The sequence below is a fragment of the Labrus bergylta genome, chromosome 19 (assembly GCF_963930695.1).
Source record: "Labrus bergylta chromosome 19, fLabBer1.1, whole genome shotgun sequence".
Lineage (NCBI taxonomy): Eukaryota > Metazoa > Chordata > Actinopteri > Labriformes > Labridae > Labrus > Labrus bergylta.
The window spans coordinates 14,057,263-14,072,340 of record NC_089213.1 but is presented as its reverse complement, the minus strand read 5'-3'; the positions used below and the strand labels follow the sequence as shown (position 1 = coordinate 14,072,340).

Sequence of the window (15,078 nt, the reverse complement as noted above, 5' to 3'; positions counted from 1 at the left end):
CTCAGGTCCCACATATTAAGATTTGAGAGGTTTTCACACAGGTTCCCTTTATCTCAGTCAGATGTCATGGCATGCTTACACAGCACATGCATTGTACTCTGTTTGCCTCCTGCCACCTTGTTTAACGGTCCTTAAATACGTTTTTTTTTTTTTAGCTCTTTGTTTGATAATGACAAGTACCTGATTTATGCCGTTGTCTTTCAGTGGAGCTTAGCTGAGCTCATTTCTGCTCTGACAGAGTTATAAACCACAGGCTGAGGCTTTGAGGAGAATGTGTGTTTTCACTGAAGTGATTGCAGGCCTTTGTTTATCCAGCAGTGTTGTACCCCTTTCAAACCAAGGTGTGCCTGCCTGCTGTAAAACCCCTTACACAATACCTGGCACCACTCCAAAGGTTCTCTTCTGGCGCTCCCATTCCCTCACCTCACCTGCCACTTTTTCTTTTCAAAAGAACGACTCCCCCATACCCCCCTGTAACACTCCATCATCTCTCTCTTCACGCCGTCAGTATGAGGCGCAAGACGTATGCTTTCAACACAAGTTCAGTTCACAGGCTCCCAGTGTTTGACCTCATCCACATGACTAAAAATATGTCCAGCCATATAATAGCTGGAAATGTGTTGGTGTGTGTGTGTGTGTGTGTGTGTGTGTGAGAGACTGTGTCCCACATTCTCTCTTTTCAAACTGGGTCAGGCCTCAAGCTTACTTGAGGCTTACCATACAATGTGAGTGATATCAGAGGTCACTGTTCAACTGGTGTTTGGTTTTTTTATAAACCTTCTGTTTAGGATGCTTTGTTTTTCTTACCTTCTGTTATACATTTTTAATCAGACTTGCAGAAGTGCTTCCCCCCCCCCCCCCCCCGGTGATTTTTTAAAATCATGTTTATCATCTCAGTAATTACAAAAAGAAACAATTAAACTGTGATAAACTTTATCTTACGAGACTTGATGTGTGATATGTGCTTATCTCGAGCTCCTAACCAATTCTTGCCCGGCATCCCCAGGCGCTGCTGAATAACTCCTGCATATAAAGGCAAAAAGTTGTGCAATTCAATGATATAAGGCTTCAGCCCCTTGAACCACAAATCCACATACTCTTTGGAAGTGGAGAACTAGGCCAGCGTCCGCTGTCACAAGGCTAATTAGTTATTTACACACCGCGACGCCGTGGATCATCTATGTACACACACTTGCATGCACTGGGTGAACTCATTAGCTGCAGACAGTGAGGACAAAGAAATAAACAAACACAAAACAAACCAGCATTGAAATAAATAAGCTGCTACTATGGCCTCAGTATGTGTTGTAAAAGTTGAACTGTATCTGTTCTAAATGTGTGCTTAGTGCTAAGCTGTATCAGTCGGGGAGCTGAATAATAATTCGCCCAGTCTGAGTGCCTAATTTCTGTCTCTCCCTCTCTCAGTTCAGTCCTGCCCTATAGCAATGCAGTAGCTTTACACGTTCACAGAGCACACACTGTGCTATACGTGAGGCCCTCTGTGGGGGAACTCCAGGCTTGCTTATGTAACACATGCTGCAGCCTATACATGCATGTTAGCATTAGAGTTTAGGGCCCTGTTATTGGCTTTGCTGCATGTACTGCTTATATGCTGAAAAACATGGAAAATGTATCAATAATCCGTGGCACACTGAAGATTACTTTACTGTAACTTTACAAGCGTTTAGCCTGTAGCTTCCTCAGGTTAGAACGGCTGAAAATCACGTTTTGACTGGATTTTCGTTTTCCTCTTCATTACTTTGACACAGACTTTTGAAAACCAGCATGTCAATAGATGGATATGGTAATGCCATGAGCATGATTAAGAGTCACAAGGATTAGTCAAAAGGATATTGGTAATCACTCTTTTTTTGTTCTTTTTTTTGCCAAACACTAGCGGATTTTTTAACTTCCAATGTTAGCTGTTAGCTTTCCATGAAGATTTAGTGTTAATTAGCAGTAAGTTGGCAATTTTTTTTTTTTATCTGAACGTGTTAAGCGCAGAACCCAGAACCCAGAACCCAGAAATCAAATGTTTAATTATAGTGAAATAGATTAGAAGATATAACTACCACTCTCATATTTGAGATGATATTAAAGTAGTGAGAGCTAGCTTAGCCGATAAAGTGAAAAACTGCTAACCTGATTCATTCAAAATGTTACAAAAACTGCCCCCCGACACTTGAAATTTACGTGTGTGTTTATCTGTGCAAAAACTAAGGTCCATAAAAGTTACATGATAATGAGGCTACAGAAAGACGATCTATCTGCCCCCCCTCCCTTCCCAGTTTTCACTGTAAGATAATTAGCCTCATACCGTATCGTGTAAAGATCTGGGATTACCATCAATCGTGTCATTGTCTTCGCTCAATAAAATAGTTAATTGTGTCATCAAAATATCCAAATATTGACCTTTACTAATGCAACACAAGTCAAACTCTGCTTGTTTTTCTCCCTTCAGAATTTCCCCAATTAGCATGCTAATGGTGCTAAATAGACAATGATGTCCCCCCACTTCAGCGCTCTGCTGTAGTAGTGTGTCATCCAGTGACTGTGCGTCTAGGTAATTTGAAGTCCACTTAATCCTAATCTCTAATCCCATTCAACTAAACATTCTCTGCCATCTGGCCCTGGCGAGACTAGAAAACACACTTGCACGCACCTACACACACACAGACAGACAGACATGCAAGCAAACAGCTAATCAGATAGAGCAAAAGCTGTAGTCAGAGACACTGTTGACTTGACTACGAGGCTGAACCTTTTATTGAGAAATGTTCGTTCGTCTAATGTGGAGTGAAAGCATGTTTGGTGATAATAACAGAAGGACACATTGTTGGCGATAGCAGAATACTAGACAACACAAAGTGCTGTTATCTCATAATAGAGTATTTTTGGAATGTGAAGGACTTCGTTAAGGATGTGAAACTTTTTCTGTCTCTGTAGGCGGGCCAGTGAAGAGATGCAAAAGGTCAACTATCAGTCTGCCAGCTGTTGTGTGTGTGATGTGTTGTTGTTGTTTTTTTCAACTTTATCAAGATTACAAAGTATACAGTGTTCTTATTTGCCCTCTTTCATTATTTTCTCATTTTCAGCGTTTTAAAGAATGTCTCTGTGTGGGTCTGTGCATGCACACTTCCTCTGCGCAGGGTCAATGTTTTGATGTCTGAGAACAAGACAAAGGCAATTCAAAACTTAAGTTGTTGCGTAACCATGTGAGAAACACAACACTGTCAGGTGTGACTCAATCACGTAGGAAAGCCTTGTGTATTTCTGTGTGCGCACATGTGATAGGTCTGCCTTTTTAGCACGTTTCACAGCACAGCAACGCAACCCCTGTAGTTCCTGTTTGTGGTTTTCTTAACAAAACCGTGAAAGCTGTGTATGGTTTGCGATATACTTTGGATTACACACACACACACACTAACAAATGACAATAGCTGCACATAGAGGGATCAGTGTTTAGCATCCCCATCCAGCCCAGAAACAATGTTTTATTACGTTTCAATGAGATCTAATGCATGCATCCAGAGCCAAGTGCAGACCATCATTTATTGATGTGTGTGAGTGAGTGTGTGTGCCTATAGGGATGAGTGAGGTTCATTGAGTTTATGCAGCTCCCTGTCTCGCTTTTTGTCATGCTGTCTGGCTCCCGTAGTGGCCGCTGTATGCAAAAAAGCGACAGAAGGGCCAGAAGAGGACGAGACGTGATTAGATATGAAAAGCCTTTAAGGAAAGTGTCGTACAGTAGATGCAGTGTATGCATTGCTTCATATGGTTACTCTCCCTCTCTCTGTCTCTCTGCCTCTCTCTCTCTCCCTCGCTGCATATTTCCTGGCTGTTATGTAATGCGGGGGCCGCTCGGTACTTTTTTCCCCTTCTTCGTCTACCCTCCCCAATCCAGAGCATGACATGCCTTCCTGTTTTTCCAGCAACCCAGTGAACTCTTTTCCCAGGGCAACACTTGGGAGGGCACGCACTCACCCACAACACACACACACACACACAAACACAAAACCTTGTCACACTTTGTAAGTAATGTGTTTACATGGAACAAAGCTTACCCTTGATGCATTGTGTCTCGTGGGCTATATAAATGTCATTGTCTCACTTCACACACTCTGACAGTTTAAAAGCTTGGTATGTGTGTATTATTATCTCATCTGCTCTCATATCAAAATACCCACCCCATACCATCCTCCTGTCCATTTCATCTCATTTATCTGTCCGTCCAGTTGTTTTCACCTTTGCTCTCAGGCAGGAAATGGGAGTGCCAGCCTGTAAAAGACCAACAATGTGTGTTTGTGTGTGTGTGTGTGTGTGTGTGTGTGTGTGTGTGTGTGTGTGTGTGTGTGTGTGTGTGTGTGTGTGTGTGCACAGGGAGCACTGTAGTTACTCTCTGCAGTGTACTGTATGTGAGACAAAGAGGGTGTGTGTGTGTGTGTGTGTCTGTGTCTGGATTTCTCCATTGTCAGTGGCTTAATAGCTAGAGCCGGCTTTTTCCCGCCAGTGCGGTGTTTTGTGGGCGGTGTTTTGGCTGGGCTTAGCAGTAACAAAGAGCCAGAGCTTCCCGCCCGATATGCTAATAGGCTGAGAGTGGGCGGGGCAGGTTGCCTCCCCTACTGCAGTACTTAACGCTATCACTGCCAGGGTGCTGTGCAGTGCAGACAGTCGGTGTGTTTCTCTTCATTCTTCGGAACAAAGGGGAAAGACAGATGACGGATAATAATTAGGTTTAGAGCTCAAGTTTTTATTTAGTTTGGTTAAGATTGAATGTGAATATGGCACTGCTACACTTTTCATTTCACATTTTTAATGTTGTTTGCTACTTTTGAGTCATTATGCAAAAATTAGGCCTTTAATCAACTGTATCCATGGTACATTAAACTGCTAGGGTGCATTGGATCAAAAATTGATACAGGAGCCCCTTGACCTCCATTTATCCTTTTTATTTTAGTTGGTGTTTGCCTATAGGCTACTGACAGCCCCAGATGTACATTAATGAATTTATTTTTTCCCCCATGTTATCTTAGCCTATTATTGAAACAAATGAGCACTCAAAGATAGATCTTTAAATAAGGGCCCTAATGTTACAAAAATTAAGCATAATGAACCTTTAATATTTGAAATAGAACAAGTATGAAGAGGACAAAATGCTCCAGAAACACTCGTAGTATGAAGTGTTGCTGGAGCATTTTGACCGACCTCTTCAGCCTTTTACTCTTAATGCACCTTGTTAGTTGGGGACGTTGAGCCACAAAATCCTGCTCTGCTTCTTTAATGGATCAAGTATGAAAAAGATTGATTGGTTTGACAAAATACCGACAAGGATCATTGCTCTGGAGTTTTCCTCTTAAATGTCTTCCAGCTCATTGCTTTGGTTATCCATGCTGACACGTTTCTTTTGTTGATTCAATCTTACATCTCTCATCAGTTGAGGCTCAGTAAAAATTAGCTCTATATGTTCATGCCTCGTCAGTGTGCCTTTTGATGTTTCACCAATTTTCAGAATAGTTGTCCCAATATCCAGTTGGAAGTACCTTGGTCATTTTTTCCAAGTGAAATCAAATGACCACAAACTAGTTGACATATGAGGTAATTTGAGGATCTAGGTCTTCATTTTGACCCATCAGTATTCATTGGAAATATGACTTTGGAAACTACTGTCACTGTTTCCTTGTACAAAATGTTTCAGAAACCGTACAACCACTGAATAGCTTCCCCATGTAGCCTACATTAAACACTGCAATGAGGGCTGCTTTTTTTTGTAGGAACACTTTGGTCAAAACTAAAACACTTCTACATTTTCTGGAGTAATGTCTCGTGTGTTTTGGGGAATTTTGGCACAATTGTAGTTCGATTGAGACTGCATTACTGGTCTTCTGACTTGTTGAGAGACCCATTGTGAATGTGAACAATGAGACCACATGATCATCCCATGGATGCATGTGACATGAAGCAAGCCCCCAAGTCATCTTAAATTTAATCCATTTTCTGACTAAACCAATTTGTTCATACAAGGTACTTTGTGTTATTTTCCATAGGTTTTGCAGTCAAGGCAAAATATGTCCTGCACAAAAGCAAGCATGTGGCTGCTCTTTTGAAATCTATATTTAAACTATAGGTCTGAATATCTGCAGTTATTGATAAACTGTAATAGCTGCTGTAGCGGTTACATTTGGAGCCGAACTTTTCACAGCTAACAAAATACAAATGTGTGTGTGTCCTCTAATATGGAACAGCCCACGGCTCTCATGTTTTAAGCGTGTTATGTAACAGAGGGTAACTTTATATGGCATGTAGACCAATGGCAGCTGTTGTACACATATGTGCTCACACACACACATGGTCTTCAGCCCCTTCTCAAACAAAGAGCCCTATTATGTGAGGAAGTTTAGCTTCAACATGCTTAGGAGCAGGCCGGATAGGGTCTCAACATGGGTACACCCACCTACAACACTTTAAGAAGTGCTCTCCATTTGTGATTTGATAGATTACAAACTGTTATATGTCTCATATCTGCTGCAGTATCATGACAGTTTGGCCAGACAATATGAGAAACATCATAGTTGTGAAGGAGACTTCAACAGCTGACGTACTAATATGTGATATTAATATCCAGACCCGAGGTTATTTACTGTCCTGAAGTCATTCTTCAACAAACAAAGTCATGCCATTACTCTTTTCTCCTCAAACCAGAAGTAGCATGCTCATGTGTTTCACTTTTTTGAATGAATTAGTGAGTGTGAGTTTGTTAATCGAACACAAACAATGTTAAAAAAAAGCAATCCATGTGCAAAGAATAAGGCCGTATCATATGTCAGGGCCTGGAACCACTGAGCAGCATCTACAAGGTAGAATGACTAAAATGTGTGGACTTTTCAAAATCCTTATTCACACACAGACTGCACAACCATTACGCTCTTTTATTTACTCTTATTTGTTAGCACCATATTCTTACAGGTAGCATTTTAAACTTTTCAGACACGCTCCACTTCTATGTTGCTGACTATTAGCCTGTTATCTGTCTAGTTATGTGTTGTATACACTGATGCTTCTGCACAAAAAGTTACTAATGAATAAAGTTATTTAAATTAAATAATATTGTGTTGAAATTAAAGATGAGGTTATAAGTGGATGTCTTTTGTCTTTTAGTGTTCCTGTACAACGAAACCTGTTTATCCTCCTGCCATAAGGTATGTTCCAGGGTTAATCGTTAACAATGTTAAAAACAAACAAACGTATTGAACAAAGTAGTAGAACTGTGTATTTTTGACACGGTTTAAATGTGAGCAGTCATCGTTAAAGAAAAGACAGTAATGTACCGTAATGTAATACATTTCACCAGAATCCTTTTTTTCCCCCCTAAACTGTTAAAAAGCATTTCTTTAGGCCTCACAAATACACGATTCATTCTGCTTTGTAACATGCATTCAGATATGCCGCCCATTACAGTTAGATAGCGCATTTTGTATCATGCAGCTCGTGTAGAGCCGCAGTTGTAACTGACACTAACTGGCTGATTACACGCCTGACAACAATGACCACTGCTGATACAGATTAGTCAGGCCTGGTGTGTTCATCAGTAGGTGTGTGTGTGTGTGTGTGTGTGTGTGAAAGGGACAAAAGAGGGAAAAAGACTGTTTATTGTTGTGTGTGTGTGTGTCAAAGTTCTTTGAAAGGCGGGAGGAGATTCAAATGGAGGGAAACAACTGTGGTATTACAGTAATATCACACAGCCCACAGTTTGGCTGATAAGGTGTTCCCTCCTTGGAGCAGTTAACTGTTAACGGATGATCCACTTGGGCCGAGCCCTGCTAGCAGCCGCGCGGCTCTTGGAGGGAAAGTTCCAATGCAGGAGAGGGATTTGCATAACATTTCAGGGGAAGTTTTGATTATCTGTTGGAAGAGTACAACCCACCAGACAAAAAAAAAATCCCCTTAATCAGAACGTGTTTTCTCTGCAGGTGTTTTGTTTTTGTAAATAAAACTAAGGTTGAATATTTGAATATTATTTTTGATGGATATTGTTTTAACTCCTGTTCATATTTGCTGTGGTGGGGGATCCACCAGCTGCAGTCTAAAACCTCCTGAAATTATGATTTGCTAACTCCAATAGTGTTTGAATGAGTTTTATTTGTCCCATGATGGACGCTTATTCACCCTGACAAGGATGAAATCCAGAACACTTATATCATGTCGTTTTTGGCATCAAATTAGAAATTCACAGTTAATCTACTTTTTTTTTTCTGTGACTGTCTGGTCTAACTTTCTGTTATCATGTGCTTCATATTGTCTGTTGAAAGACTGTAAATAACTGACATTTGTCAGGACTCAGGAGTGTTGAATTTGAATCCTTGCCATTAAGGAAGTAAAGTAAGACCTTGGTTCCTTATTTATTGCATGACAGTTAGGGCACAAAGCCATATCTGTGGTCCGTTGTACACAAGTAACTCCCCCTTCCAACTACCAGAGACAGTATTTGCCTGCTATCTTTTTATTTTGCACCCAATAGCGCTGAGTGTGTAGAGTCCACGTCTCTCTTTACACACTTCTTTGTTCTCTGTATAAGCGGCGGTTGCATTTTGCACTATTTGATGGTACAGTATCTGCATGCTGCTCTCTTTTCCATATATAACTTCTGACAGGCTCTCCTGTGTCCTCTTGCCCTACTTTAGTCCTTCTAGTACTCTCACTGTACAGTACAAGCAGGACAGACAGAAAGGACAGGACAGAAAATCATTCTTTTAAAAACTGTCTTCATAACAGCTACTTGTAGTGATTCCACAAAGATGATGTTAACACAGTCACTGTTTCAAAGTCGTTTATTCCTCCAACATGACAGGCCAACAGAAGTTTGATCTCTTCTCTCATCTATCTATTATACAAGTGTCCTCTTTGTTTTGGGTGTAGTGAACATCTTCTGTTTTGATACCAAATAAAGAAGGTTTCTCATAATTTATCTTAATTGGCTGGTAAGGGTTTTTTCATTCGCTGATCTTTTGGTGCCCCCTTGTGGTAAGTTAGGGATTGTGGTTAAAGTACATTTTGTAATAGGAGATCACACTGTACCATTTGAGGTGTATGATTATAAGACTTGAGACTGATGAAAATATAATATCTGTGGTGCATAAAGATGGATGTCATGGGAAACTTCTATAAAAAGATAACAAGAGTTCAGTGTTTTGGGCTGAAAGACAAATAAAATTCATGTTAAAAATTAAAAATGACATTGAGTGAAGATGTCATGCATCTACTTTATGCTTATTTAAAAAGTGTGTTGGTTTAGGCTGTGTGTGTGTGTGTGTGTGTGTGTGTGTTTGTGTGTGTGTGTGCGTTTGTGCGTGTGTGTGTGTGTGTGTGTGTGTGTGTGTGTGTGTTTTGGATTCCGCTTAGACTCTAAATTTGGTTGCTGTCCAACTCACTTAATTTATTTTCCTTTATTTTTCATTCATAATATTTATGTTTTGATTTTGTTATAATCTGTACAGCAGTGATTCATAACCTCTTTGGAGCACATGACCTTTCAACACAGGATTCATGTTAATAAGTGATTAGTCAGGTGGAGTCTTTTACCCATTCATATTATATGAACATAAGAGATCAATGTGTAATTACGTTATGATGATGTAGAAAAGCAAGAAATATTCAGCTAATCTAAATTATATGTAATTTGTAAAGAACACAATATTTTACAAAAAAAACACCCAAATTGAGTTTAGCTGATTTAATACATTTTGTTTTAGTTGGTTGCCATCTTAATAATCATCCTGTGATCTCTTGAATTTATGCAAAATCTACATGGAGGGTCTCCATCAGATAGGAGAAACCTGTTTCACTCTTCACAGCTTATTGAGGTTTACAACTTTGCCCTCATTTATATAGAAGAAGCTTCAGAATAACTTGTATTACATCCATGGCCTAGTTGTTTATTACTATTATTATCATTATTATTATTATTATTATTATTATTAATATCATCATAATTAGTTTGCAGTGTTGATTTTGTCCCACATGATAAGGATGACCCTTAAACCTAATCCTTGTGATTACACTGACATCCTGTGCATATGTGACAAGATTCTGTGTAAGATCATTTTTAATCTTATCTATTCAATCATCCATCCATTATCCTTACCGCTTTTCCCATTCGATGTCACGTGGGCTATAGTCGATACCAGCTGTCACTGGGCGAGAGGCGGGGTACGCCCTGGACTGTTGGCCAGTCAATCAGAAGGCTGACATGTAGAGACAGACAACCAGCCACACTCACATTCAAACATAACCTACAGGCAAATTAGTGTCACCAGTTGACATAACAAGCAGGGGTTTTTTTTTTGGTCTGTGGGAGGAAGTCGGAGTACCCAGAGGCAGAACATGTAAACTCCACATAGAGGCTCCTGTCCGACGGGGATTCCAACCAGGAACCTCCTCGCTGTGAGGTAACAGCGCTAACTGAACCACTGTGCAGCCTCTATTCAATCAATAAATCTTTAATTATATAGCGCCAATTCATAACAAATGTTATCTCAAGACACTTTTCAAAAAGCAGGTAAAAGACCTTACTCTTTATTATCTTATGTTACAAAAACTATTGAAAAAAGCCTGTTAGCAGCTCCAACTAAGTTCCACCAGATGAGTAGAAACACCTGCAGCACAAGCCATGAGATGAAGTGAAATAACATCAGTTATTGAGGTGTTTTTTTTTTTAAAAACCTCACATAAAGATTAAATGAGTGCTCCATTATAATGAACCCTAATACATCATAAACGGTATATAATTAGGTTAGTGTAAGTAAGCTCTACAGACACAGAACATCAATGGTTGAATGTAATAAATGACAAGTTTATTGTTGCACAAAATGTACAAAATAACAAGCAAATGGACAGCCCCTATCCCACCCCTTTAGCGACCCTCCCCTCCCTCTGGTTCATTTGCCATAATGAAGCTGAATTTCTGAAACCTATGACTACAGCAAGTCCGATGGTCCAAGCCAAACGCATGGTAATTCTGAGAGACAACACATACCCAATTTCAGCGTCACTGAACAATTAAAAATGAATAAAAACACCTTATTTACACATTTCTGTCAGAACTTGTACAACATGCCATCTATATATTTATACAGACTATGCTTGTGCACATACTCCTGTATGGAAAATATATTATAAGATCAAATTAAATTAGACTAAGGGCTATAGACATCCAAAGTACAGCACTTCTTTTTAATCTCCTTTTGAATCTTTTTTTGTTCTCATTTTTAGTTCCCACCAAATCAATTACTAAGTTCTTGAACAACTAAAAAAAAAAAAAAAAAAACCTCATTTGTATAAGGATGTGTATTTCCTTGAGGACCCAAGCTGACCACGTAGATGCCTGCTGAGAAAATCTTCACATATTTACACTGGAACACTCAGATCTCTCTCTTAAAATGCAAATGTGTAAATATGACCGCCTTAGACGTTTGTGTTATTCTTTTAAATGTTCTTGGCTGTTCCTCACCCTCATATGCACCTAAAATGATGATCAGTGATGTTCAGCTAGAAGATTTCATCCCCTCAAACTCTCCTTTTCAAGTCGCTCTCCATAGCAAAAAAAAAAAAAAGCAAAAACCAATGAGCTTTGGCACTGGGTGAAAAAGTAAGTGTGCTGTGGTTTCCTATGATGTGTTTCTTGAACCCCTTCAGGTCATTCATCCCTGTTTGTGCCCTGATGTTAAATCACACAATATCAGCACAAAAAGGGATAAATAAACACATTGTTCATGGTATCTAAAAAGTAAGTAGTACTGTGATATCTAAACCACATTAGCACCATGGAGAAAGAGAGAGAGTGAACAACATTGTTCAAGTAAAGCCAGACAACTTCACCAGATTGTTTTGTGCTGGAACATTTACAGCATAAGGGCACACAAAGTGGATGGAGTTGTTTTTGTGTCAAGGAAAAAACTACACATCCCATGGATGGAGCTGGATGGAAGGATGAGCAGGTAATAGTGACAGGCCATGAGGAAGAAATCAGGGTGAAAATGGAGACATCCTCCGAAGACTACTCATGTCCTTGCCTCCTTTCCTTCAGGTGCACAGATGCACAACAGAAACAAACAAAGCAAATCTCCGGAGTGCATCCATCACATTGCTCCATAAATCGCCTGTAGGTGGAGATCAGTGCAGCTGAAGGAGACAGCTTTTGGTAAAACTGAGTGTGTGAGGGGGGGGAACAGGAAGTATCCGGGATCAGATATCAGGGAGAAGGAGAATGGCGTTGTTTTTAAAGTGTGTGCAAAAATACTCGTCAGACTACTGCTGGAACATAACCCCTTTTTACATTTTCAGTTTGCTTTGATTCCAACCTTAGATTTTGCAATATAGCTTCCTCTTTAATCCTACGTATTTGTCATCTGCAGCTTGTTTTCACTTGTTTTAATATATATCTATATTTTCTTTTCTTGCTTTTTTTTCTCTTTTCTTACTTTACAAAATGAGAGACAGAATGATGGATAGCTGACAATATATATAATTATTTTCCTCTTCTTATTATCATCAGGTTTCTATAAACCTGGAGATGAATTTCTTTGTTCATTGTAAACAAACAGGTTTATCAGCAACTAGCGTTTGTTTCCTCCTTCAAGTGCACGCCTTCCTCTCTCTACCCCTCGCCTCCTCTTCATTGCAGCAGGGCCCTGATTTGTTTGGAGGTGCTGTCATCGTTTAGATGTCGTGTCGTGTACCTAGAAAGAAGGCGACGAGGAGAGATGTGTTGGAAACAGAAAACGAGTCATGTCTCAGTTTATAGCTGCATCACAGACACAGGTTTATACACACCTCAGTGCGTTCAGAAGTCCCTCCACACTGTTGGACGGCTGCTCTTTCAGCACTTTGATGCAGCCCTTCATCTGCGCAGCACAAAGACAACACTGGATGTTAGAGAAAGGTCAGCAGCCTCAGATCCACCTGATCTCCTGCAGCAGCTGCTGCAGCCACAAAACAGGCAACCATGACGAGAGAAAGGGATCTGAACTGGCGATGCAATTCTGTCAGGGAATCTGACAAATAGCTTTGATTTCATCACTTTATAGTTGATCATAGGCCGCGCACAAAGGCAACATATACTCACATCAATTTTGGAGGTTTTAGCGAAAGCCCCGACAGGGTGAACATGGTCATAGAGAATGATGACTCCCACCATCACCCTCATGCAGAACAGCATGGTGTCTGTGTTGGTGAATCGACAACGGTACTCCCTGGAAATTAGAAAGTCATTGAGGAAAAAGGAGTTTAACAAAAAAAAAAAAAAAAATCATCCTTAAAGTTTTTGAATAAGACGTGAGACCGCATGAAATATTGAGCTGGGATGACCTCCGAATGACAGAGATTATTGCTGCTCTTATTTAAAGCACTTTGGGGCTTCGGTCTTTTATCGAGTTGCTAATGACTTTTCATTCACATAAAGACATCTTTTTAAAAAGTTTTAAATATATTTAATTTAGCATGACGGACTCTCTGGATGATTCAGTCTATGAATACGTTGTATTCAGTTGATTGAATTAGTGGCTCAACTTTGAACAGGCCTCTTTTGTGTTAACTTTGAAAAGGCCTGTTAATTAAAATCCAGGCTATCAACCTTTTGAGAGAAGGACAAGGAGAGAAGGCAATGGGTTGACTAAGGGATGATAGAGATGAGAGAAAGAGTGAAGAGTACTCACGGAGTCTCCAGCATTACACGGCACACACAAGCCATGGTGCTCAGACAGTCTGTGGTGTCCTCAATGGGCAAGGTCTTATTCTGAAGGGCAGAAAGAAAGGAGACATTAGCACAAAAATAAGAATCGCTGCCTAAAAATTACACAAATGTGAATACATGATTAAAAGCAAAAATGTTCACTCTTTCCCTCACTAGCACACAGAAAATCCCCCCCTTAGTTTATTTCACTGAGCAAAATGACCACAAGGGGGAGACAGAGCTCATCTGCAGAGTTCAGTCAAAGTTTTAGGAACAGAGCATCTACTTTGCTAAAAGGCAGTCATGGCCAGCATGTCATCTACATTTTACATGAGTCTAAGGAGGGTTTCTGAAAAACTGAGCTGTCAAGATGCACTGATGTGTAAAGTGCAGGGTTTCAAAAATTCCTGCGTCTTCCAGTCGAAAATAGTGTTTTGACAGGAAATGCAGGGAGAAGGGGGATTTTTCACGCAATGGTCCAGCATGGCCAATTGAGGAAAAGTAGTGTGGTGAAGTGTGAGCATCCATTTGTTAAACCCTACAACTGATTATCAAGCCTCTTATTAGTACAACGTTAAATGCAAAGCTTTTTCAAAATCTATATTTTTTACAGTGTAAAAACCCAGATTTTTCATTCATTTCAGCAGACCTGACTTTGTCATGTAATAATTGAAATCATTAATTAGTGTATTTTGTGCTCTGTTGATTATTATATTTAGCACAAGAAGTCTTGACATTTGTAATGTCTAAACTAGAGAGAAAAGTGATAAAGTTATTGTTGGATGCACATTTGTTCGAGTTTGTCTTTGCTCTGTCATATTTATTCAAAAAGTTCTCAGTAAAGCAGATTCTCCCTGAGGTTAAAAAGAATCTACATCAAATCAAACTGACAATATGTGTTTGATGAATATGATACATTAATACCTTTTTGCAGTTTAATAACCAAACTATGTGCATTCGCTAAAGTCCCGTAATTAAGATCTGATTTTAAGTGCTGTGATTTATGCACATCGTACTACTCATACTTCTACTCCTTCATACTTCTGTGCACTTAATCTTTATTTGACATCATCTAGTTACTTGTTACTGTAAGAGTCTTTCCAACCATGTTGTCTTCTTTGACTGACAAATAACCTAAATGCTACTTTTTTATCTTTTAATTTGATGTAACGTTCACTCAAAGAATACAAGAGTTGAATACACAGGACATCTCAGATTTAAAATATGGTAAATGGTAAATGGATTAGAGCTTGTATTGCGCTTTTCTAGTCTTCTAACTACTCAAAGCGCTTTTACACCTCAGGTCACACCTACTGTATACATTCACACACTGATGGCAGAGGCTATCACATTCA

The 15,078-nt window shown here is 39.6% G+C and overlaps 1 protein-coding gene across 5 annotated transcripts in view; it reads right to left on the bottom strand.

Annotated features, from left to right (window-relative positions):
- Window positions 1–11,059: 11,059 nt before the first annotated feature.
- fam49al (family with sequence similarity 49 member A, like) overlaps window positions 11,060–15,078 on the bottom strand; it is a 31,935-nt gene continuing 27,916 nt past the window's right edge. For all 5 annotated transcript variants that reach the window (XM_065948534.1, XM_020643139.3, XM_020643140.3 and 2 more), the window contains 4 exons: window positions 13,707–13,786; window positions 13,118–13,244; window positions 12,826–12,896; window positions 11,060–12,731 (listed from right to left, as the gene is read on the bottom strand). In XM_065948534.1, coding sequence (XP_065804606.1) covers window positions 12,668–12,731; window positions 12,826–12,896; window positions 13,118–13,244; window positions 13,707–13,786 — 342 coding nt within the window. In that variant the 3' untranslated portion in view covers window positions 11,060–12,667. The remainder of the gene's footprint in view (window positions 12,732–12,825; window positions 12,897–13,117; window positions 13,245–13,706; window positions 13,787–15,078) is intronic.